The 22,682-nt window shown below is 65.2% G+C and overlaps 2 protein-coding genes across 2 annotated transcripts in view; both read left to right on the top strand.

The window, feature by feature from the left end:
• The window catches only part of MCOLN1 (mucolipin TRP cation channel 1), an 8,352-nt gene extending 4,291 nt beyond the window's left edge, over positions 1-4,061 (top strand). The window contains 9 exon segments of the mRNA XM_086769052.1: positions 163-259; positions 415-514; positions 645-751; positions 939-1,088; positions 1,505-1,606; positions 1,801-1,923; positions 2,156-2,362; positions 2,474-2,604; positions 3,028-4,061. Coding sequence (XP_086625178.1) covers positions 163-259; positions 415-514; positions 645-751; positions 939-1,088; positions 1,505-1,606; positions 1,801-1,923; positions 2,156-2,362; positions 2,474-2,604; positions 3,028-3,064 — 1,054 coding nt within the window. The 3' untranslated portion in view covers positions 3,065-4,061.
• A 495-nt stretch (positions 4,062-4,556) lies between these two features.
• Positions 4,557-22,680, top strand: PNPLA6 (patatin like domain 6, lysophospholipase). The gene is made up of 37 exons (XM_086769061.1): positions 4,557-4,632; positions 5,787-5,856; positions 5,965-6,027; positions 7,397-7,484; positions 7,568-7,650; positions 7,731-7,828; positions 7,909-8,049; positions 9,419-9,578; positions 9,661-9,741; positions 10,301-10,429; positions 10,504-10,584; positions 10,669-10,777; positions 10,854-10,946; positions 11,047-11,153; positions 11,246-11,437; positions 11,956-12,033; positions 12,234-12,439; positions 12,568-12,699; positions 12,786-12,909; positions 12,989-13,102; positions 13,414-13,489; positions 13,583-13,723; positions 14,098-14,161; positions 14,234-14,402; positions 14,470-14,652; positions 14,727-14,845; positions 14,934-15,090; positions 15,502-15,618; positions 15,724-15,793; positions 16,642-16,758; positions 17,039-17,155; positions 18,828-18,976; positions 19,050-19,202; positions 19,827-19,943; positions 20,989-21,082; positions 21,162-21,271; positions 22,310-22,680. The coding sequence occupies exons 2-37, from the start codon at positions 5,818-5,820 to the stop codon at positions 22,373-22,375; spliced, it is 4,137 nt and encodes a 1,378-aa protein (XP_086625187.1). The 5' UTR covers positions 4,557-4,632; positions 5,787-5,817; the 3' UTR covers positions 22,376-22,680.
• The last annotated feature ends 2 nt before the right edge of the window (positions 22,681-22,682 follow it).

Genomic DNA, 22,682 nt, shown 5'->3' with positions numbered 1-22,682 from the left:
GAGCTGGAGACACCCTTTCCTGGGGCTGTAGGCACCCCCAAGGAGGGGTTCACCCCGTCTGTGGCGGTTGTTTGATTCCTGGTGCTGTTTTGGGGAGTCTGGGGGGGGGTCTAAGTGGGCTGAGAAGCCCCCAGGAGGAGAATTGAGTGTCCCCTCCCGCAGACTCATCAACGTCACCATCGAGTTCAAACTGAAAGCCATCAACATCCAAACCATCATCAACAACGAGATCCCCGACTGCTACACCTTCACCATCACCGTGAGTGCGTCGGCGGCGCTCCCCGCCGCGGGGCGATCCGGCCGGGGTGACAAACGACCCTCGCGGGCGCGGAGGGACCTGGCACGGGCGGCGCCCTGGCAGCGAGGAGCTGCCGCACGGTTTTGCGGGCGGTAACCGTCCCCGCCTCTCCCCAGATCACGTTTGACAACAAGGCGCACAGCGGCCGGGTGAAAATCCACCTCCACAACCGAGCGGACATCAAGGAGTGCAAAGACCCCAGCGTCTTCGGCCGAGGTAGGAGCCACAAGCGCGTGACAGAGGTGGCGCTGTCCCCAAACGGGCACCGCAGGGCTGCGCGGGGGGCTCGGGGTGCTCCCCGGTGCCCGTCCCCCGCCGTGAGGGAGAGCCACCGCGCGTCTTGCAGGTGACAACTCCTTCCGGCTGTTTTTCGACGTCGTCGTCATCCTCGTCTGCTCGCTCTCCTTCGTGCTCTGCGCGCGCTCCATCATCCGGGGGCTGATGCTGCAGCACGTGAGTGGCGGGGCCGCGAGAAGCGGTGGGACGGACGGAGCTGTCGCCGGGGCGTTGTTTCGGCACTGCCGGCTTTGGGAGGAAGCCCTTTCCGCACGGCGATGCTCGATCAAAGCAGTGGGTGCCGCGAGGCAGGCAAAATTCTCCGGGCCGTGGGTAGAGGATCGCATTTTTTCTCGCCCTGCAGGAGTTCAGCCGGTTCTTCCAGCGCCGTTACAACCAGAGCGTCTGTCTGTCCGACCGCATGGAGTTCCTCAACGGCTGGTACATCCTCCTGGTGATCAGCGACATCCTCACCGTCTTGGGAACCATCATGAAGATCGGCATCGAATCCAAGGTAGGAGGCCACCGAGGAACCGTGCTGGAGGTCTGGCAGGTCCTGGGTGCGCGGGGGCTGGTGGCGCGGGTGTCCCCGCGCGCCGGTGAGGGGACATTTCCACGCGGCGGGGGAAGGTTTTCCCGCTTGGCCTCTCCTGGGCGCTGGCGGTGCGTTGGCTGCCCCGGTGAAGCTGTCCTGGCTGCGATGGGTGCCCTGACGGCAGGTTGGGGGACAGACGGCGGGACAGGGAGGTGACAGCAAAGGGACAGGCAGGATCCCGTCTGGCTGCTACGTCGTGGCTCGTGGCAGCAGGGTTTCACTCGCCGCTAGCTTGCGGCCGGCGCAGAGGGTCGTTAGGGCTCTGGGGACGGCGTCGGGGACCTCGAGGACGGCGCTGGCCGCACCTCAGGCCCGTGACGCCTCTGTCCCCGCAGAACTTTGCCAGCTATGACGTCTGCAGCATCCTCCTGGGCACCTCCACGCTGCTGGTCTGGGTCGGGGTCATTCGCTACCTCACCTTCTTCCAGAAATACAACGTGAGTGGCGCGGGGCGGGCCTGGGAGCCGAGGGACCGTCTCCAAGGCTGGGAGCGGCCCCCAGCACCCGGGCGGGCTCGGGCTCGTCGCGCGTCCACTGCCAGGACTTTGGGGTCACACGGGGCGATTGAACCGCTCGAGTCCCCTCCCGCGGCGCCCTCGGGGGTTGATCCCGACCGGTGTTCCTCCGCCAGATCCTCATCGTCACGCTGCGGGTGGCCCTGCCCAACGTCATCCGTTTCTGCTGCTGCGTGGCCGTCATCTACCTGGGCTACTGCTTCTGCGGCTGGATCGTGCTGGGCCCCTACCACGTCAAGGTGCCACTTCGGGGTGGGCTTGCCCACCTCCGGGTGGTGCCCTGCCCAGATTTGGGAAGAGATGGGTGCGGGGCCGGTCCTCATTGGGGCACTCGAATGGGCCGACACGGCACGGCAGCGTGTGGGTGGCGCGTGGGGCCTCGAGGAGCGCTCGCTCCCTGTTTGGGAAGGGGTGGAAGGGGTGACAAGGTGACCTGGCCGCCTGCCAGCCCTTTGTCACCTCCCGTCCCAGTTCCGATCGCTTTCCATGGTGTCCGAGTGCCTCTTCTCGCTCATCAACGGGGACGATATGTTCGTTACCTTCGCCGAGATGCAGCAGAACAGCTACCTGGTGTGGCTGTTCAGCCAGGTCTACCTGTACACCTTCATCAGCCTCTTCATCTACATGGTCCTCAGCCTCTTCATCGCCCTCATCACCGGCTCCTACGAGACCATCAAGGTCAGGCCGCGTCCCAAAAGCTTTATGGCTTTTTTGGTTTTATTTTCGGGAGGATCCGTCCCGTTCCCCCTCGCCGGAGGGGCTCAGCTTCCCCGTCCCCTCTCCCCGCAGCACCAGTGTGAGGGCGAAGCGCCCGTCTCCCAGCTCCACGCCTACATCGCCCAGTGCAAGGACAGCCCTAAATCCGGCAAGTACCGTCGCGACAGCGCCTCGTCCTGCTCCGTCTTCTGCTGCTGCGAGCGGTGAGCGGCGCCGGGGCCGGGAGTTGGGGGGGACAACGGATTCGGAGGGCGGATTGGGGCCGGGTACTCCCTGCGCCCCCCCGTGACCTGCCCCGCTCCCCCCTGCCTGCCGGGAGAGGAGGATTTACGGCTGTTTTCGCTGCTGGCTCCTGGTACGCGGCCGATCTCACGTGAATCGGGATTTCCAGCCCCTCTCCTGCCGGTGAGCCTCTTGCCAGCACCCCAAAATGGCTCCGTGCCCCTGGGGATCCCTCCATGTGGGTGTCATCGTCCTACGTAGGCTCTCTGCTTCCCACCCCGCTTCTTTCCAGGCTGCATGGCATCTCCTTTCACTCACGCTTGGATTTTATTTTCAAAATCGAAGCCGCTTTGCCCAAATTCCTCCCCTTTCTCCCCATTACCGCCGTCGCTGTCTCCCCGCAGGGCTCCTCTGCAGGACAACGCGCTGCTGGTGAACTGAGGGACGACCCCGGCGCCAGACCTCGGGGACAGGGGGGAGCCCTGGCCCCTGCTCTCCCCGTTGGCCCCGAGCACTTTTAATTTATTTTATTGTCTGCTTTTATCGGCTCGGGACCCCAAAGGAGCGGGGCGAGACGGGGGCCGCGTCCCCTCCGCCGGGGGACGCTGGACGGATGTTGCGGCTCCGTTGTTTTTCGTGACGGACCTTGGCCTTCGTGCTCCCAGTCCTGAACTGGAGCCGGGCCACCCCTCGGAGGTTCAAAGGGGAGCTCTTGGACGTGGTTTTGGGGGCAGCCTGGAGCCCCGTGACCCCTCGGACGTGGTTTTGGGGGCAGCCTGGAGCCCCGTGACCCCTCGGACGTGGTTTTGGGGGCAGCCTGGAGCCCCGTGACCCTCCTCGGCCCTGTTTTGGGGGCTCATCCCTACGCCCCCTCACATGTGGCAGGGATGTGTCTGAAGCTTCATCCTAAAGCCCCTCGGTCCCTTGGTGGCATCAGGGACTCGTCCCTGCTCTTGTCCCCGAGCCCAGCTGCCTTGTGGCAGCACCAGGGCCTCGGCCCTGAGCCCTGCAGCCTTTTCGGAGGCTCCCCCCCACCCCCGCCACCTCTGTCCCGCTCCAGCGGGGACCAGGGGCAGTGGGGGAAGAGCGAAACGCGTCCCGGGGGGCTGCGGTTTGGGCGCAGGGCCGGCGTCACCTCCCCTCCCCGGCGCTGTTTACGCGCGGCGGGACGGGGTCAAGGGCATGTTTTGTAACCGGAGGAGCAGCTGCTCCCGCTTGGAGCAGGGCCAGCGGCCGCTCGCACCAGGCGCCGCCGCCTCCGCTTGCCTTCCCAGCACCTGAAACGACCAAATTTAACCCCAAAACGAGGGCCTGGCTGTGATGGGGGCGGGGGGTTGAAGCTGCTCTGAAGGCCTCTTTCATTTCTGGACTGAGTTGTGGCCGGTCTCAGCTTGGGGTGTTGCGCCCTGCGGCAGCGGAATAAAGCGCCCTGGGAGAAGCGGGGCTCTGTGCTGCTGTGGGAGGGAGGTGGGGGACGGGGGGACGGGGGGAGGAGTGGGGCTGTGGGTGCTGGCACCCTGGGGTGCCCGGGGCGGGGACAGGCGTGGCGGTGGGGCAGTGGGTGCTGCCACCCCGGGGTGCCAGCGGAGGGACGGGGCTGGGGGTGGGTGCCACCACCCCGGGGTCCCCACACCGGAGGGTGCTTCCGGGTCCCCATCCCCCTCAGATTTTGGGGGGGGGGGGTGGGGGTGGGGGGTGTGGGTGTGTCCCGTCCCCTGCCACTCCCAAGATGGCGCCGGGGCGCGTACGGGCGCACCCGTACGCCGGCGCAGTCGCCTGGCGATGACGTCGCCACCGTTTCCCGCGCCGCACTCAAGATGGCGCCCGCCTCCTCGCCCCCGTCTCCCCGCCTCCGCCTTGACCTTCCCACCATGGCACCGCCCCTCGTCGCGTGACGTCACGCGAGAAGGCGGGGCGGCCTTAAAGGGACCGTGACTTCCCCCCCCCCCACCCCCCCGCGGGGGCCGCCGTTACCGCCGAGGCCGGAGCGGGGCGCGGGGCGGCGACCGGTGAGTGCGGGCGGTGGGGGCGGGCGGCAGCGGTTTAGGGGGGCCCCAGGCGGGGGAGGGGGCGGCTGTGGCTTTGGGGGGGGGGGGCAGAACCGGTTTAGGGGGCGGTTTGGGAGCCGGTACCCCCGGGGCGGGCAAAATCGGCTGGGGGAGGGGGCGGTAACGGCTGGGGGGGGGCAGGAATGGCTGTGGGGGCCTTTGGAGGGGAGCGTTAGGCCGTGCGGGGGCAAAATTAGCGGGGGAGGGGGCAATACTGGCTGGGGGGGCAGCATCAGCCCCCCAGTTAGGGAGGGGGGCCAATTATTAGCTTGGGGGGGCCCAATAATGCCGGGGGGGGGGGCTTTGGGTAGGAGTATTAGGCCATGGAGGGGGGCGATACCGGTTGGGGGGCGATATTAGCCCTGGGGGGGGGGCAATACCTCCTTGGGGGGTGGGTTGGGGGGCAGCACCACCCCCCCCCCCAGTTACCGGGGGGGGGCAATTATTAGCGGGGAGGGGGCAATAATGCCGGGGGGGCTTTGGGTGGGAGTATTAGGCCGTGGGGAGGGGTAATACCGGCGGGGGGGGGCGATATTGCTGGGGGGGGGGCTATTGTGGGGTTGGGGGGGCAGTAAGGGCTGGGGAGGGGGCGGAAGCGGCTGGGGGGGGTGATGGGGGCTGGGGGAGGGGGCGATATTGGCTGGGGGGGGCACTGTGGAGCCAGGGGGTGGCAAATAGGGGAGGGGGGGTAATATTGCCCTGGGGAGGGGGCAGAACCAGCCGGGGGGGGGTAAATTGGGGGGGCAGTTGTCACCCACGGGGGGTGTCACCAGGCCCCGGTGCCACCCTGACGGGGGGGGGGGGCAGCGGGTGCCATGTGCCAGCCTCGGTGACGTCCCCGCCGGTGGCACCGTCAGCACCCCGGGGTGTCCTTGGGAAGGACGTGGGGACATGGGGGGGTGGGGGGGCACACGGCGGCGGCGCGGGGACCCTCGGCGCGCGGCGGGGTGACGGGGGTGACGCTGGCCTCGGCGCCGTGGCTGCGCCGGGGTTGTCACAACCGGAGGGTTCCTGCCACCGGCCCCTCCCGGCCACCACCGGCCCCTCGGGGGTCCCCCTGTCACAAACTCCTCTTTTTTTTTTTTTTTTTTAACCGTTTTTCCCCCTTTTTGCAGATTTGTGCATGGGCAGAGCCCCGCGGCGGCCATGGGGCAGAGCGAGTCGGAGCCGCAGGAGGAGGCGGAGGTAGGGACGTGTCACCGTGGCGGGACGGGGGTGACTGTCACCCCCCCTCCGTGTGTCCCCACCCGGGAGGGGGTCAGCGGGGGCTCAGCTGTCCCCTTGTCCCCGCAGGACGCGTCCCTGACGGCCGTGCTGCCCAGGTTCTTCACCGAGGAGCAGCTCCCCGCCGGCGTGGTGAGCACCCCCAGGGGACACAAACGGGTCCCCGTGTCCCCGTGGGACGGTGTCCTGGTCCCCAGTGCTGCTGAGCACCCCCAGGGGACACAAACGGGTCCCGTGACCCCACGGGACAGTGTCCTGGTCCCCAGTGCTGCTGAGCACCCCCAGGGGACACAAACGGGTCCCCGTGTCCCCGCGGGACAGTGTCCTGGTCCCCAGTGCTGCTGAGCACCCCCAGGGGACACAAACGGGTCCCCGTGTCCCCGCGGGACGGTGTCCTGGTCCCCAGTGCTGCTGAGCACCCCCAGGGGACACAAACGGGTCCCCGTGTCCCCGCGGGACAGTGTCCTGGTCCCCAGTGCTGCTGAGCACCCCCAGGGGACACAAACGGGTCCCCGTGTCCCCGCGGGACGGTGTCCTGGTCCCCAGTGCTGCTGAGCACCCCCAGGGGACGCAAACGGGTCCCCGTGTCCCCGCGGGACAGTGTCCTGGTCCCCAATGCTGCTGAGCACCCCCAGGGGACACAAACGGGTCCCCGTGTCCCCGCGGGACAGTGTCCTGGTCCCCAGTGCTGCTGAGCACCCCCAGGGGACACAAACGGGTCCCCGTGTCCCCGCGGGACAGTGTCCTGGTCCCCAATGCTGCTGAGCACCCCCAGGGGACACAAACGGGTCCCCGTGTCCCCGCGGGACGGTGTCCTGGTCCCCAGTGCTGCTGAGCACCCCCAGGGGACACAAACGGGTCCCCGTGTCCCCGCGGGACGGTGTCCTGGTCCCCAGTGCTGCTGAGCACCCCCAGGGGACGCAAACGGGTCCCCGTGTCCCCGCGGGACAGTGTCCTGGTCCCCAATGCTGCTGAGCACCCCCAGGGGACGCAAACGGGTCCCCGTGTCCCCGCGGGACAGTGTCCTGGTCCCCAATGCTGCTGAGCACCCCCAGGGGACACAAACGGGTCCCCGTGTCCCCGCGGGACAGTGTCCTGGTCCCCAATGCTGCTGAGCACCCCCAGGGGACACAAACGGGTCCCCGTGACCCCACGGGACAGTGTCCTGGTCCCCAGTGCTGCTGAGCACCCCCAGGGGACACAAACGGGTCCCCGTGTCCCCGCGGGACAGTGTCCTGGTCCCCAGTGCTGCTGAGCACCCCCAGGGGACACAAACGGGTCCCCGTGTCCCCACGGGACGGTGTCCTGGTCCCCAATGCTGCTGAGCACCCCTGAGGGGACGCAAGCTTGTCCCCACACCCCTGGGGGCGGTGTCCCAAGCCCTGATGCTGTCAAACCCGTCCCATCTCTCCATGTCACCGAGGTGACAGTGCCACCGGTCACCCCCTGTCACCAAGGGGACACCGGGGACGTGTGGGGACCCCCCTCTCTGCCTCCGCAGGTGCTGGGGGCGATGCTCGGCCTCGGCGTCTTCACCGTCACCGTCGCTGTCGCCATCATGGTCCTGGTCCGCCGGCTGCGCCTGAAGAGTGAGTGACAGCGCTGTGGTGGCCTTGGGGACAGGAGGTGACAGGGCTGCGCCCCGTTAACCCGTCCCCGTCGCGCTCCCCAGAAATACCCGCGCAGGGGACGCCCAAATACCGCTTCCGAAAACGGGACAAGATGCTCTTCTACGGCCGCAAGATCATGCGCAAGGTGACGCTCGGGGTGGCAACGGGGGTGGCTCGACGGCGTCGCCGGCGGGTGACGCCCCGCTGTGGTGTCCCCAACCTCAGATGTCCCAATCCACCTCCTCCTTGGTGGACACCACCATTTCCAACGCCTCGCGGCCCCGGATGAAGAAGAAACTCAAGATGCTCAACATCGCCAAAAAGTGAGGCGCCGCCGGGGGGGGAGAAGGGGGCGGCGGCGGCGGCGGTGGCCCTGCCCCGGTGTCACCTCGTTGTCCCCAAGGTTCCTGCGCATCCCGAAGGAGCTGCCCACGCTGCAGCTGAAGGAGCCTCCGCCCTCGGTGCTGGAAGCCGACCTGACCGAATTCGACGTGGCCAATTCCCACCTTCCCTCCGAGGTTCTCTACATGCTCAAAAACGTCCGGTGAGGCTCAGGATCCGTCCCGGGGGGGCAGGATCTGTCCTTGGGGGTCAAAATCAGACTCCGGGGGGTCAGGATCCATCCCTAGGGGTCAAAATTTGACTCCAGGGGTCAAGATTTGGCCCTAGGAGGTCAGGATCAGGCCCTGGGGGGTCAAGATCCATCCCTCGGGGTCAAAATTCAGCTCCAGGGGTCGTGATTTGACCCCAGGAAGTCTGGATCAAACCCTAGGGTCAGGATCAGGCCCCAGGGGGGATAGGATCAGGATCTGGGGGGTCAGGATCCATCCCTGGGGGTCAAAATTCAACTGCAGGGATGAAAAATTCAACTGCAGGCGTCAGAAATTCAACTGCAGGGGTCAAAATTTGTTCTCAGGAGGTCAGGATCCATCCCTGGGGGGGACAGGACCAGGCCCTGGGGTTCAGGATCAGGCTCTGGGAGATCAGGATCCATCTCTGGGGGTCAAAATTCAACTGCAGGGGTCAGAAGTTCCACTCTAGGGGTCAAAATTTGTCCCCAGGAGGAGGTTCAGGATCCATCCCGGGGGGTTCAGGATCCATCGCAGGGGGGTCAGGATCCATCCTGGGGAGGTTCAGGATCCATCCCGGGGAGGTTCAGGATCCATCCCAGGGGGTCCAGGATCCATTCCTGGGGGGTCCAGGATCCATTCCTGGGGAGGTTCAGGATCCATCCCGGGGGGGTCAGGATCCATCCCGGGGGGTTCAGGATCCATCCCAGGGGGGTCAGGATCCATCCCGGGGGGTTCAGGATCCATCTCAGGAGGTTCCGGATCCATCCCAGGGGGTTCAGGATCCATCCCGGGGGGTCCAGGATCCATTCCTGGGGAGGTTCAGGATCCATCCCGGGGGGGTTCAGGATCCATCCCGGGGGGTTCAGGATCCATCGTGGGGGGTCCAGGATCCATTCCTGGGGAGGTTCAGGATCCATCCCGGGGGGGTTCAGGATCCATCCCTGGGGAGGTTCAGGATCCATCCTGGGGAGGTTCAGGATCCATCTCAGGGGGTTCAGGATCCATTGTGGGGGGTCCAGGATCCATCTCAGGAGGTTCAGGATCCATCCGGGGGGGGTCAGGATCCATCCCGGGGGGTTCAGGATCCATCCCAGGGGAGGTTCAGGATCCATCTCAGGAGGTTCAGGATCCATCCCGGGGGGTCAGGTTTTGGCTCCAGGATCAGGATCAGGCCCGGGGGGGGGGTCAAGATTTGCCCCCAAGGCTCCGAATCCGACCCCGGAAACCTCCTGTGAGGGGAAGCCGGAACCCCCCGGCCGAAGGACGCTCGTCCCCTCCTCGCGCGGGCAGGCGGCTCCCGGCGGGCTGCGCGTCACCGCTGTCCCCTCCCGGTGCCCGCAGGGTGCTGGGGCACTTTGAGAAGCCGCTGTTCCTGGAGCTGTGCAAGCACATGGTTTTCCAGCAGTGCCAGCAGGGCGACTACGTCTTCCGCCCCGGCCAGCCCGACTCCAGCATCTACGTCGTGCAGGACGGCAAGCTGGAGCTCTTCCTCACCGAGCCGGTGCGGGGACACGGGGACGGGCGGCGGGGACGCCGGGAGCAGGATGGGGATGGGAAGAGCGAGGGGGGTTTGTGCTTCGCAGGACGGGAAGGAGACGGTGATGAAGGAGGTGTTCCCCGGGGACAGCGTGCACAGCCTGCTCAGCATCCTCGACGTCATCACGGTATCGGCGCCAGCACCCTGCCACCACCGCTCGTGGTTGTCCCCGGGCCCCTAAACCTGGTTGTGGTTGTCCCCGGCCCCTAAACCTGGTCATGGTTGTCCCTGAGCCTCCTAAGCCTGGTCATGGCCATCCCCAAACCCCCAACACTTGATCGTGGTTGTCCTCAAACCCTTCCAAGCCCAACGGTGGCCATCTCCAAACACCCCCCAACCTAACTGTGGCTGTCCCCAAGCCCCCCAGCCTGACTATAGATGTCCCCAAACCTTCCCAGCTCAACCGTGGCTGTCCCCAAGCCCTGCCAGCTGTCCCCAGACCTCTCCAGCCCAACTATGGCCATCCCCAAGCCCAACTGTGGCCATCTCCAAGCCCTTCCAGCCCAACTGTGGCCACCCCCCAACACCTCCAGCCCAGCCCCATGGCCATCCCCAAGCCCAGCCAGCCAAAAGCTCAGTGCCACCAGCAAGCTTTGCCAGCTTTCGGCTGCCGCCGTCCCCTATTCACGGCCGGGACGAACCTCCCCGTCCCAGCAAGGCCACCGACACCACGACGTGTCACCTAGGGCCACCAGCGACCGTACCGGACGGTGTGCGCCCGGGCGGCGGAGGACTCCACCGTGCTACGGCTGCCGGTCGAAGCCTTCTCTGCCGTCTTCGAGAAGTACCCCGAGAGCCTGGTGCGAGTGGTGCAGGTGGGTCTGCGGGACCACGGGAGGGTCCCCTGGGGTGGCAGGGGACCACCGCTGGCTTCTTGTCCCCCCCCTAGATCATCATGGTGCGCCTACAGCGCGTCACCTTCTTGGCTCTGCACAACTACCTCGGCTTGACGAACGAGCTCTTCAGCCACGTGAGTTCACGCCAAAAACGGGGAGGAGGGGGTCGGGCCGGGTCCAGACCCAGCCCCCCGCCCCGCTGACGTCCCCTTTCGCAGGACATGCAGCCGCTGCGGCTCTTCCCCCAGCCCGGCCACGCCGCCCGCACCAGCCCCGTCCGCCACGGCAAGCGGGGGCTCGGCAGCGCCGACGAGGGCAGGGAGCCGGGTGAGTGCCGGGACCGCCCCGCGCCCCGTCCCACCGCCGCCGTGGTGCCGGTGCTCAGGGTGCTCTCGTCCCGCAGCCGACCCGCTGAAAGCCGGAGGCCTGGAGACCCCCGCGCCGCCGCCACCGCCACTGCTGAGCCGCTGCATCTCCATGCCGGTGGATATCTCCGGTGGGTCACAGGCTGGAGGAAGGAGCGGGGGTTCCCGGCGGTGTGCGTCCCCACCGCTGTCCCCGGTGACCCCCCCGGTCCCCTCCCTCCCCCGTCGCAGGTATCCAGAAGGGTCCCCGCTCCGACTTCGACATGGCCTACGAGCGCGGCCGCATCTCGGTGTCGCTGCAGGAGGACAGCACCAGCGCCTTGGCCTCCTTCTCCCGGGTGAGACTGGTTCCGGCAGCGCCACACCTGCCCAAATCCTGCCCCCCGTGGCGGCCGTGGAGGGGTGCCGGAGCTGTCCCGTCTCCCCACAGTCCGTCTCACACGAGCCCAAGGAGCGCAAGTCGGTGACGGTGGAGGAGCAGCCGTCTGGTGTCTACCACTACAACTACTGCGAGGACGATTCGGTAACGGGGGCCTGTCCCTTCGGACCCTACCAGGGCCGCCAGACCAGTGCCATCTTTGAGGCTGCCAAGCGGGAGCTGGTCAAGCTCATGAAGGTGGAGGTGAGGGCAGAAACGGCGCCAGCAGGGGGGGAATTGGGACTTTGTGGTGGTCCCATCGCTTTGTGCTGGTCCCCCGTGGCTTTGTGGTGGTCCTTGTCACGTGGCGGTGGGTCCCCGTCGCCTCGTGTTGGTCCCCCGTTGCTTTGTGGTGGTTCCTTGTGGTCTTGTGGTGGTCCCTGTGGCTTTGTGATGGGTCCCCATCGCTTTGTGGTGGGTCGCCATCATTTTGTGGTGGTCCCTGTGGCCTCAAGGCGGTCGCCCATCTCTTTGGAATGGTTCCCCATCTCCTTGTGGTGGTCTCCATCGCTCTGTGGTAGTCCCCGTTGCCTCAGGCTGGTCTCCTGTCTCCTCGTAGTGGTCCCCTGTCACTTTGTGATGGGTTCCCATCTCCTCATGATGGTCCCCATTGCTTTATGCTCATCCCCATGGCCTCCTGGTGGTCCTCTGTCTCCTCATGGTGGTCCCCATCTGCTCATGATGGTCCCCGTCACCTTGTGTGATGCCATTCTTTCCCCCAGGACCCTTCTCTACTCAACAACCGCGTCTTGCTCCATCATGCCAAAGCCGGGACGGTCATTGCCCGTCAAGGGGACCAGGTGGGTCTGATTTTTGGGGAGTTGATGTGACATCTTGCTTCCCCGTGCCCCATATTTCCGTGGGGTGCCACTCTTCTTGCTCTCACCCCGTGAAGACTCGGTGAGGAGGAGCAGAAGAAACCCCAAGCGGTGCTGGGGAGACCTCTCATGCCTGGAGGTCCCAGGTGACCCCCAAGGGTGACAGGGTGCCATTTTGGCAGGACGTGAGCCTCCACTTTGTGCTGTGGGGCTGCCTCCACGTGTACCAGCAGATGATCGACAAGGCAGAGGACGTCTGCCTCTTCTTGACACAGCCCGGTGAGATGGTGGGACAGCTGGCCGTGCTGACCGGCGAGCCCCTCATCTTCACCATCAAGGCCAACCGCGACTGCACCTTCCTCAAGATCTCCAAGTCGGACTTCTATGAGTGAGTCCCGGCACCGGCGGAGGAGGTTTGGGGTGAAGGGTTGGTGCGAAAGAGGATTACTGGGGTGAATGCTATGGTGGCACTTCGTGAGGCCACCACCGTGTCCCCCAACGGCTGTTGACCTGTAGGATTATGCGGGAGCAGCCCAGCGTGGTGCTGAGCGTCGCCCACACCGTAGCTGCCCGCATGTCACCCTTCGTGCGCCAGATGGACTTCGCCATCGACTGGATGGCGGTGGAGGCCGGCCGGGCGCTCTACAGGTACGTACCGATGGGTGGGTGCCCACCTCGACGTGGCGAGGACGGGCTTGATGGAGGGCTGAGGTCCCGCTGGTGGTGTCCCCCAGGCAGGGTGACAAGTCAGACTGCACCTACATCGCGCTCAACGGGCGCCTGCGCTCCGTCATCCAGAAGGGCAGCGGCAAGAAGGAGCTCATCGGGGAGTACGGCCGCGGAGACCTCATCGGCGTGGTGAGAGCCGCCTCGGGGCTGGGGGTGGGCACGCTGCACGTCTGGCCGGTTCATCTTGGCTGCATGTCTTCTTCTCCAGGTGGAAGCCCTCACCCGGCAGCCTCGTGCCACCACGGTCCACGCGGTGCGGGACACGGAGCTGGCCAAGCTGCCTGAGGGCACCTTGAACAACATCAAGCGCAGATACCCGCAGGTAGCCCCAGGTCCCCGTCCTGGGGTCTGCACCTCCTTCCTGTGGAAGGAGCGTGTCCCTGTGTCCCCCCCCAGCTGGTGGCTGTGACGCTCGTTAAAACCAGCTTCAATTAAGGACTTAGAGAAGTGATTAGAGCTGTTGGAGGAGAAGGGCTGGTGTTCTAAAGGGGTGTCCCTCTCTGAGGTCCCCAAGAATGAGTGGTGGTGGTGGCACCCAAGAAGGCCTGTGGGACACCAATCTGAGGTGTTAATGAGTCTCCGGCTTGCGAAGCCCTGCCAGGTCTGAGGGCCATCCCCATCTTGTCCCTGCAGGTTGTCACCCGCCTCATCCACCTCCTGAGCCAGAAGATCTTGGGAAACCTTCAGCAGCTCCGTGGCCCCTTTGCAAGTAGGTCCCAAAGGGGTTAGGGACCTCTCCAGGTCTGGTGGCCATCATCGGAGACGATGTCCCCCCACCACCACCACGTCTCTGTCCATGCAGGCTCTGGCTTGGGCATGGCTTCCAGCTCAGAGCCCACCAACCCCACCAGCAACCTGTCAACGGTGGCGGTGCTGCCGGTGTGCGACGACGTGCCCACGGCTGCCTTCACGCTGGAGCTCAAGCACGCGCTCAACGCCATCGGTGAGTGCCAGCACGGTGGTGACCACAGCATGGTGGTGGCCGTGGTGTGGAGGTGACCATGGTTCTGTGGCACGCCAACAATCTGGTGTAGCGGTGACTACATGTGTGGTGGCCATGGCACAGAGGTGACCATGGTCCTGTGGCCTGGTGGGTGCCGTGGCATGGTGACCCATGGTATGAGGGTGACCACAGCATGGTATGATGACCAGAGCCCCATGGCATGATGGTGACCATGCCACAATGGTGACCACGGCATGGTGGTGACCACAGTCCCATGGCATGATGACCACAGCCCCATGGCACGATGGTGATCGTGGCGTGGTGGTGACCACAGCCCCATGGCACACCGGTGACCCTGTCCCCACCTTTCCCAGGTCCCACGCTGCTCCTCACCAGCGACATCATCCGTGCCCGCCTCGGCTCCTCGGCGCTGGACAGGTAACTCGGGTCGGGAGGAACGTCACCGGTGACCCGTCACCGTGCCGCCGGCTGACCCCTCCATCTCGGCAGCATCCAGGAGTACCGTCTGTCGGGCTGGCTGGCGCAGCAGGAGGACATCCACCGCATCGTCCTGTACCAAACCGACTGCACGCTGACGCCGTGGACCGTGCGCTGCATCCGCCAGGCCGACTGCATCCTCATCGTGGGGCTGGGCGACCAGGAGCCGGCGCTGGGAGAGGTGAGGTGGGGTGGGAGGTAGGCGCTGGCGGGACAACATGGCGCCGGGTGGCTGATGGCTTCTACAGCTGGAGCAGATGCTGGAGAACACGGCGGTGCGCGCGCTGAAGCAGTTGGTCCTCCTGCACCGCGAGGACGGACCCAGCCCTTCCCGCACCGTTGAGTGGCTCAACATGCGCAGCTGGTGCTCGGGCCACCTCCACATCAGGTGTCCCCGACGCGTCTTCTCCCGCCGTAGCCCCACCAAACTGGTACGTGTGTCCCTCCTGGGTGACCTTGGTGGTCCGCCACCGTCATTGTCACCCATTGTCCGTCCCACCCGCAGCGGGAGATGTACGAGAAGGTGTTTGAGAAGAGCGCCGACCGGCACAGCGACTTCTCCCGCTTGGCACGGGTCCTCACCGGCAACACCATCGCCCTTGTCCTGGGGGGCGGCGGAGCCAGGTGGGTGCCGCGCCGTGGCAGGATGGGACCCGGCGGGGTGGGGTTCCGGTCTCATCCGTCCTCCTCTTTATCTTCTCCGCCCGGCCAGGGGTTGCTCCCACATCGGGGTGATCAAGGCGATGGAGGAGTCGGGGATCCCCATCGACATGGTGGGGGGCACGTCCATCGGCGCCTTCATCGGGGCGCTCTACGCCGAGGAGCGCAGCGCCGTCCGCACCAAGCAGCGAGCGCGCGAGTGGGCCAAGGTGGGTGCCGTGGCGCGTCCCCCACCCCAGCGACGGCCCTGCCCGTGGCCAGCGCTGCCTGAGCTGTTTCTAAAGCATCTCTTTCCTCCTTTTCTTCTTCCTCTTCTTCTTCCTCTTCTCCTTCCTGCTTCTCTTTCTTCCTCTTTCTTCTTCCTCCTTGGCCTTCTCTCCTCCACCTTCTTCTTTCTCCTCCTCGTCCATGTTCTTCTCTCCTTCTCTTCTGCTGCTGCTTCTTTCTCTTTGTCTTTTCTTTTTCTTTCTGCACCTTCTTGTTCCTCCTTCTCTTCCTCTTCCTCCTTTTTCTTACCCCTCCTCTTATTTCTCTTCTTATTTTTAATTTTTCTCCTTCTTCATCCTTCTCCTCCTTTCCTTCTTCTTCATCATGCTCCTTCCTCCTTCCTCCTCCTCCAGTGCATGAATTCAGTGTTCGAGACCGTCCTGGACCTCACCTACCCCATCACCTCCATGTTCTCAGGCTCAGCCTTCAACGGCAGCATCAACAAGGTTTTCCAGGACAAGCAGATTGAGGTACGCCCCCTGGGGCTGCACCCACCCGTGGTGGGGGGTCCGACCGGCTCCCCACCCACTCACCCCCGTCCCTGTGGCGTCACCCACCCCATCTTGTCCCCGCAGGACCTGTGGTTGCCCTACTTCAACGTCACGACCGACATCACAGCCTCGGCCATGCGGGTGCACACGGACGGTAAGAGCTCCCCGGGGCAGCTCTCTGGTGCCACCACGTCCCCTGTTTGTGGGGCCCCTCCTCGCTGGCACCCCAAAACGCTGCTGCTGCCCCGTGGGGGAAGGTTGGCCACGTGCCAGGAGGAGGATGCATCCTGGCATGGCGAGAAAAGGGCTTGGAGGGCTCATGGCGAGCCCGGGTGGTGGTGGCTTCTCAGACCCACATGGTGCTGGTGACCCCACCAGGCTCAGCTCCCCATGGAGGCCTGGCTGTGCCCCACATCCTCGGTGGGGCTGGGGGCAGAATTGGGGTGTGGAGCCACATCTCGCCACCCTGAGCATGCATGTCCCCTCTAATACCTGCTCACCACTAACCCCAGTAACCCACGCTCACGGCATGTGGAGCACGGGGAGGTGGCGGAAGCGCTGGGGGTGACGTGGTGGGTGGGGACGATGCCGTGGTGGTGGTGGGGGTGACGCCATGGTGGGGGTGACGTGGTGGTGGTAGAGAAGTGGTGGTGGGGATGACACCGTGGTGGTGGTGGGAAAATCACAGTGGTGGGAACGTTGCTGTGGTGGGGACCTTCTGGTGGCTTGCCCCTCCTCCTTGCCTGCTGTCAGAGCTCACCTGGGACATTGAGCCGTCCGCGCGGCGCACGTGGTGGCTCGTACGCCGCCCGGCTCGCGCTCCGCCTGTTCCTTTGGCTTCTAACGCCAACTAATCCCAGCTCACCGCCCCTAACCCTCCGGCGAGCAGCTCGCCCGGCCCGGCCCTCCCCACCTCGGCGTGGCCGAGGCGCTTTCTCCTGGGGCCGCGGACGTCCCGGCGTCCCCCCCCGCGACCGTGACCGTGTCCTCTCCCTCCGGCAGGCAGCCTCTGGCGCTACGTCCGAGCCAGTGCGTCTTATACCCCCTACCTGCCTCCGCTCTGCGACCCCAAGGACAGCCACTGGCTCGTGGACGGCTGCTATGTTAACAATGTCCCAGGTCAGCACCTCGCTCGCTGGGGCCACCGGCCCCCCTGGCCCCCCGAAAAATCCCACCCCCTCCCACTCTCCAAAACCATGTCCCATCCCAGGTTGAACCACCTGGGTTTGGCAATCGGCCGGTCAGGGAGCGCGACGGGTTCCTCTGCCGCCCACGGGTGCCCGTTGGGCACCCGTGGGGTGTAGACGTCCCCGGGCACGGGCAGGGGCGAGGGGCAGCCCCCGGCGGGGCGGGGCGCGGGCAGGGCCGTGCTCATTGCGTTTGTTCCCCGCCGGCGCAGGCTCGCTCTGGCGGTACGTGCGAGCCAGCATGACCCTTTCTGGGTACCTGCCGCCCCTCTGCGACCCCAAGGACGGCAACTTGCTGATGGACGGTGGTTACATCAACAACCTGCCAGGCAAGTAGCAGCTCGGCGCCGGCGCCGCCCGAGCGGGGCGGCAGCCAATGCGGCGCCAGGTCTGACCCCGAGGGTGGTGGCGGGCGGTTGGGTGGGGGCTGCATGGCCACCACGAGATGGATCCTCGACGGATGGAGACGTTGAGGTTGGATTTGGGACCTCGTGCTTAGTTTTGAGTCTTCTGGGTGTCTTTGTTGTTGGACGTCCTCTTAGAGCGTCTTCATCCTCTTGCACGTGCAAAAGGCGATCATCCATCCTGCATCATCTCTTGGTGTCCTCAGTGCTGGGTGACTTCCCAGGGCATCTTCATCTTTCTTCACGTGCAAGATGCATCCCTTCATCTTGCGTCATCTCTTGGTGTCTGCCGTGTTCGGCATCCTCTCAGGGCATCTTCATCTGCCAAAAAAGCTGCGCAGTCTTGCGTTGTCTCTTGGTGCCGTCGACACCAGGTGGCTTCCCAGATCATCTTCATCCGTCTTCATGTGCCAAAAATGTCCCTCCATCTTGCACCATCTCTGGCTGTCCTTGGCACCCTCCTAGAGCATCTCCATGCTCCTTAGATGCCAACCACCTTCCTTCATCCAGCATCATCCTCTCCTGGTGTCATTGGGTGTTCTCCCAGGGCTTCTCTGTGCTCCTGCAGGTACGGGCCATCTCCCTCCATCCTGCCCCGTCTTTTGATGTCCCCAGCATTGGGTGTCCTGCTCAGACATCTTCATTCTTCAGCATGTGCAAGCCACCTTCGTCCATCTTGCATCGTCCTCTCTTGATGTTCTCAGCTCCAGGCGCCCTCCTTGGGCCTCTCCACCCTCCTTCACCTGCAAGACATCTCCATCTGTCTTGTACCAGCTCTTGGTGTCTTCGGCACCAGTTGCTTTCCATGCTCTTTCACGGGCAAGCCACCTCCCACCATCTCATACCATCTCTTGGTGGCCCTGGCACTGGATGCCTTCCTGGGGCACCTTCATGTGCAAGCCACCTTTGTCTGTCCTGCCTCATCTTCTACTGGGGCATCTCTGTCCTCGTCCATGTGCAAGCCACCTCCTGTCATCTCAAACCAACTCTTGGTGTCCTTGATGCCAGGAACCCTCCCAGAACTGTGCTCCTTCACAAGCAAGCCTCCTCCCTCCATTCTGTGTCATCTCCTGGTGTCCTTGGCACTGGGCGCTCTCCCAGGACATCTCCATCCTCCTTCACATGCAAGTGACCTTCCTCCACGCATCTTCATCATTTCTTGATGTCCTCAGCACTAGGCGCCCTCCTGGGGCATCTGCATCCTCCTCCACGTGCAGGCTGTATCCATCCACCTCGCATCGTCTGCCGGTGTCCTCACCACCGAGTGTCCTCCTGGGCCATCTCCACGCTCCTTCGCATCCCACTGCAGATGCTGCAACTGCCCGTGCCCTCCCGTTGCCGCAGCACGTGCACCAGGTTGCACCACTGCTCTGCTCCCCGCTGGCACGTCCTGCCGTTGGGCTCCTGCCCCCAGCTCCGGCACCCATGGGACACCGCTCGTCCCACCACGAGCCTCGGCATGGCCTTGCCACCCGGCCTGGGACAATCCCTCGCCCCCATTTCCCTGCTCCGCTTGTGCCACCACCTCTCGCCGCGGGCTCGGACTGGGGGAAACCGTGATGCTACCGACCCAGCTTCTTCCTTTCCCACTCCCTAGCCGACATCGCCCGCAACATGGGCGCCAAGACGGTGATCGCCATCGACGTGGGCAGCCAGGATGAAACGGACCTGTGCAACTACGGGGACAGCCTCTCTGGCTGGTGGCTCCTCTGGAAACGTCTCAACCCCTGGGCTGAGAAGGTCAAGGTGAGCGCCGGTGGGACGCGGGGACGCTGGTGAGATGGTTGCGGGGAGGGTGCTGAGCACCTCGTCCTCACAGGTGCCTGACATGGCGGAGATCCAGTCCCGCCTGGCCTACGTGTCGTGCGTGCGGCAGCTGGAGGTGGTGAAGTCCAGCTCCTACTGCGAGTACATCCGCCCCCCCATCGACCGCTTCAAGACCATGGATTTCGGCAAGTTCGACGAGATCTATGTGAGTTGGGGGACGAGGAGAGCGGTGGGGTGGCCTGGATCATCTTTTAGAGTGTTTCAGGCCATCAGTGAGGTGCCCCAAGCCGTGGGTTGGGGTTCTCCAGCCTTCAGTTGGGTGTCCAGGCCATGAATAGGGTCTCCTGGCCATCAGGTGGGGTCAACCAGCAATTGACTGGGTGTCCCGGCCACCATTTGAGGGTGCTCTGATCCATCAGTTGGGTTGCCCTGGCCATTGGTTGGGTGCTCAAACCATCATTCAGGTGCCCCGGTGATCAACAAAGTGACTGGACCATCATCTAGGGGTGCCCAAGCCATCGTTCGGGGTACGCAAGTCATCATTTGGGGCTACCTGACCATCAACTGGGCTGCCTGGGCCACTGGTCGGGGTGCCCAAGCCATTGGCTGGGTGCCGCTTCACAGCCTTGGCCGTCGTTTGGGGTGTCCTGACTTGGTTGAGTGTCCCAGTCCTTGTTCGGCGTACCTTGGCCAACAGTTGGGTGTCCTGGGCCGGCAGTTGGGGTGTCCTACCCATCAGTTGGGCGCTCAGGCTGTCATTTGGGGTGCCCCACGCCATCGTTTGGGGTGCCCCGGGGCCACTGACGGGCCGCGGCCGCTCGCCCCGCAGGATGTGGGGTACCAGCACGGCAAGGTGGTCTTTGACGGCTGGAGCCGAGGCGACATCATTGAGAAGATGGTGAAGGACCGGCGCTCGGCTGATTTCTACGAGAGCAAACGCATGGACGTGAGCGGGGGGCGGCGCTGGGGCCCGCGGGTGGCGGTGGGTGCTGGGGACCCGCCCCGGGACATCCTGGGACCCTGGTTTTGAGGATTTTTTTTTTTTTCCCCCTGGCCCTGGAGCCATCTCTGGGGAGCGGCACGCTGCCTTGTCCCTTGTCCCCACCTGGTGCAGCTTGTCCCCCTGGTGTTCTCCTGTCCCTCACTGGCATCCTCCCGTCCCCTGCTTGGTCCAGCTCCTGTCCCCTCCTTGGTCCATCTCCTGTCCCCCTCTCTGTCATCATTTTGTCCCCTTGGTCCATCTCCTGTCCTCCTCAGCGTCCTTGTCCCCTCCACCCTGGTCCATCTCCTGTCCTCTCCAGCCTGGTCCATCTTCTATCCCACCTCGGTCCATCTCCTGTCCGGCTCCTGTCCCATCCACCTTGGTCCATCTCCTGTCCCCCTCCCCATCATCCTTTTGTCCCCTTGGTCGTCTCCTGTCCCCTTGGTGCATCTCTTCTCCCCCCCAGCATCTCCTGTCCCCTCCTTCATCCATCTCCTGTCCCCTCCACGTTGGTCCATCTCCTGTCCCACTCCCCGTGCTGCTTTGTCCCCTTGCTCATCTCCTGTCCCCCCGCAGCATCCTTGTCCCCTCCTTGGTCCATCTCCTGTCCCCTTGTCGTAGTTCAGCCAAACCACGACACCCCTCCACCCTGGTCCATCTTCTGTCCCTCACTGGTATCCTCCTGTCCCCTCCTTGGTCCGTCTCGTCCCACTCCCATGATCCTTTGTGCTCTTGCTCATCTCCTGTCCCCTTGGACCATCTCTTCTCCCCACCCCAGCATCCTTGGCCCCTCCTTGGTTCCTGTCCTGTCCTCCAGCTTGCTCCATCTTCTGTGTCCACCTTGGTCCATCTCCTGTCCCCTCCTTGGTCCTCCTCCTGTCCCCCTCTCCGTCCATCCTGTCCCCTCGATCCCCCTCCTGTCACCCCGGGTTCCTTCTGTCCCCCTCGCACATGGTGCTGGGGGCTGGGGGCGCTGCTTGGCCCCCCCATCCCCATTTCCCCCCCGTAGGTGCTCACGTGCCCCAGCGCCGGCTTCACCGACCTGGCCGAGATCGTCTCCCGCATCGAGCCCGCCAAGACCTACTTGTCTGACTACGCGGACGGTGAGTTTGGGGGCGCGGGGTGCGGGGCCGGATCGGGGCGCTGACCCTGCTGCGCCCCATCTTTCCCCTCCCCCCCCAGAGGAGTCCGATTACCTCACCGAGTACGAGGACGAGGGGCCGGAGGCGGCGCGGGGCGAGGAGGACGCCTTCGCCCCTTCCGAGTGGGCCGGTGCCGGCGCCTTGGAGCCTGTGAGTGCCCTTCGCCGTGGAGACCCCCAAAATGGGTCTGGGGGTGCCCGGACCCCATGCGTGGTGGGAGTGTGGCCATGGAGACCCCCCCAAAATGGGTCTGGGGGCTCCTGAGGGCGCCCTGACCGTGGGTGTGGGGGGTGTGGCCATGGAGACCCCCCAAAATGGGTCTGGGGGCTCCTGAGGGCACCCTGACCCTGGGTGTGGGGGGTGTGGCCATGGAGACCCCCCCAAAATGGGTCTGGGGGCTCCCGAGGGCGCCCTGACTGTGGGTGTGGGGTGTCCCTGGGGCAGATCCTGCTCCTGGCCACGGAGACCCCGCTGAACGGGCGCAGGGACGGCCTGGAGCCCACGGGTGCTGCGCAGTGTCCCCATCCCGGTGTCCCCAACGTGTCCCCCAGGTCCCTGCCAGCTCAGGGACGGCCTGGAGCCCACGGTGCTGCGCGGTGTCCCCATGCTGGTGTCCCCCAGGTCCCTGCCAGCTCAGGGACGGCCTGGAGCCCACAGTGCTGCGCAGTGTCCCCAAACTGGTGTCCCCCAGGTCCCTGCCAGCTTGGGGATGGCCTGGAGCCCACGGGTGCTGCGCGGTGTCCCCAAACTGGTGTCCCCCAGGTCCCTGCCAGCTCAGGGACGGCCTGGAGCCCACGGTGCTGCGCGGTGTCCCCATCCTGGTGTCCCCCAGGTCCCTGCCAGCTCAGGGACGGCCTGGAGCCCACGGTGCTGCGCGGTGTCCCCATCCTGGTGTCCCCCAGGTCCCTGCCAGCTCAGGGACGGCCTGGAGCCCACGGTGCTGCGCGGTGTCCCCAAACTGGTGTCCCCCAGGTCCCTGCCAGCTCAGGGACGGCCTGGAGCCCACGGTGCTGCGCGGTGTCCCCAAACTGGTGTCCCCCAGGTCCCTGCCAGCTCAGGGACGGCCTGGAGCCCACAGTGCTGCGCAGTGTCCCCAAACTGGTGTCCCCCAGGTCCCTGCCAGCTTGGGGATGGCCTGGAGCCCACGGGTGCTGCGCGGTGTCCCCAACGTGTCCCGTCTCCCCCCAGGAGGAGGAGAAGACGCTGCGGCACCGCGCGAGCCCGGCCCACGACCCCTCCGCGCCCCACACCTGACGCCCCCGCCCCAAACGCCACCGAAGGAGCCCGGCAGCCGGCGCCACCCCTGCGTCCTGGGGGTGCCCTTTCTGCGGCCGCCTCCCGCGCGTCCCCACTTGTCCCCATCGCTGTCCCCTGGCCGGGGTGACGTGGGGGGGCTCCAGGGACCCCAATTTCTCCCCCTGCCTCACCCCGCAACGTTGCACTGGCCCTAATCCCCCTCCCAGCCCCCGCTGGGGCGGAGGGGAGGTGACTGCTGTATATTTTCTTTTTTTTGTTGTTTTTTTTTTTAATTATTATTATTTAAAACAAACCCAGCTGCATA

Source organism: Chlamydotis macqueenii, chromosome 30, assembly GCF_036417535.1.
Source record: "Chlamydotis macqueenii isolate bChlMac1 chromosome 30, bChlMac1.mat, whole genome shotgun sequence".
Taxonomy (NCBI): domain Eukaryota; kingdom Metazoa; phylum Chordata; class Aves; order Otidiformes; family Otididae; genus Chlamydotis; species Chlamydotis macqueenii.
The sequence above is the reverse complement of the archived record's forward strand: the minus strand, read 5'-3'. Positions and strand labels throughout refer to the sequence as shown.

Coding starts and splice junctions, on each gene's coding strand:
- PNPLA6 (XM_086769061.1), top strand. CDS start 5,818: ATGGGGCAGAGCGAGTCGGAGCCGCAGGAGGAGGCGGAG. Junction 12,910..12,988: donor GCGGAGACCTCATCGGCGTG/GTGAGAGCCGCC, acceptor CTTCTTCTCCAG/GTGGAAGCCCTCACCCGGCA. Junction 21,083..21,161: donor CTTGTCTGACTACGCGGACG/GTGAGTTTGGGG, acceptor CTCCCCCCCCAG/AGGAGTCCGATTACCTCACC.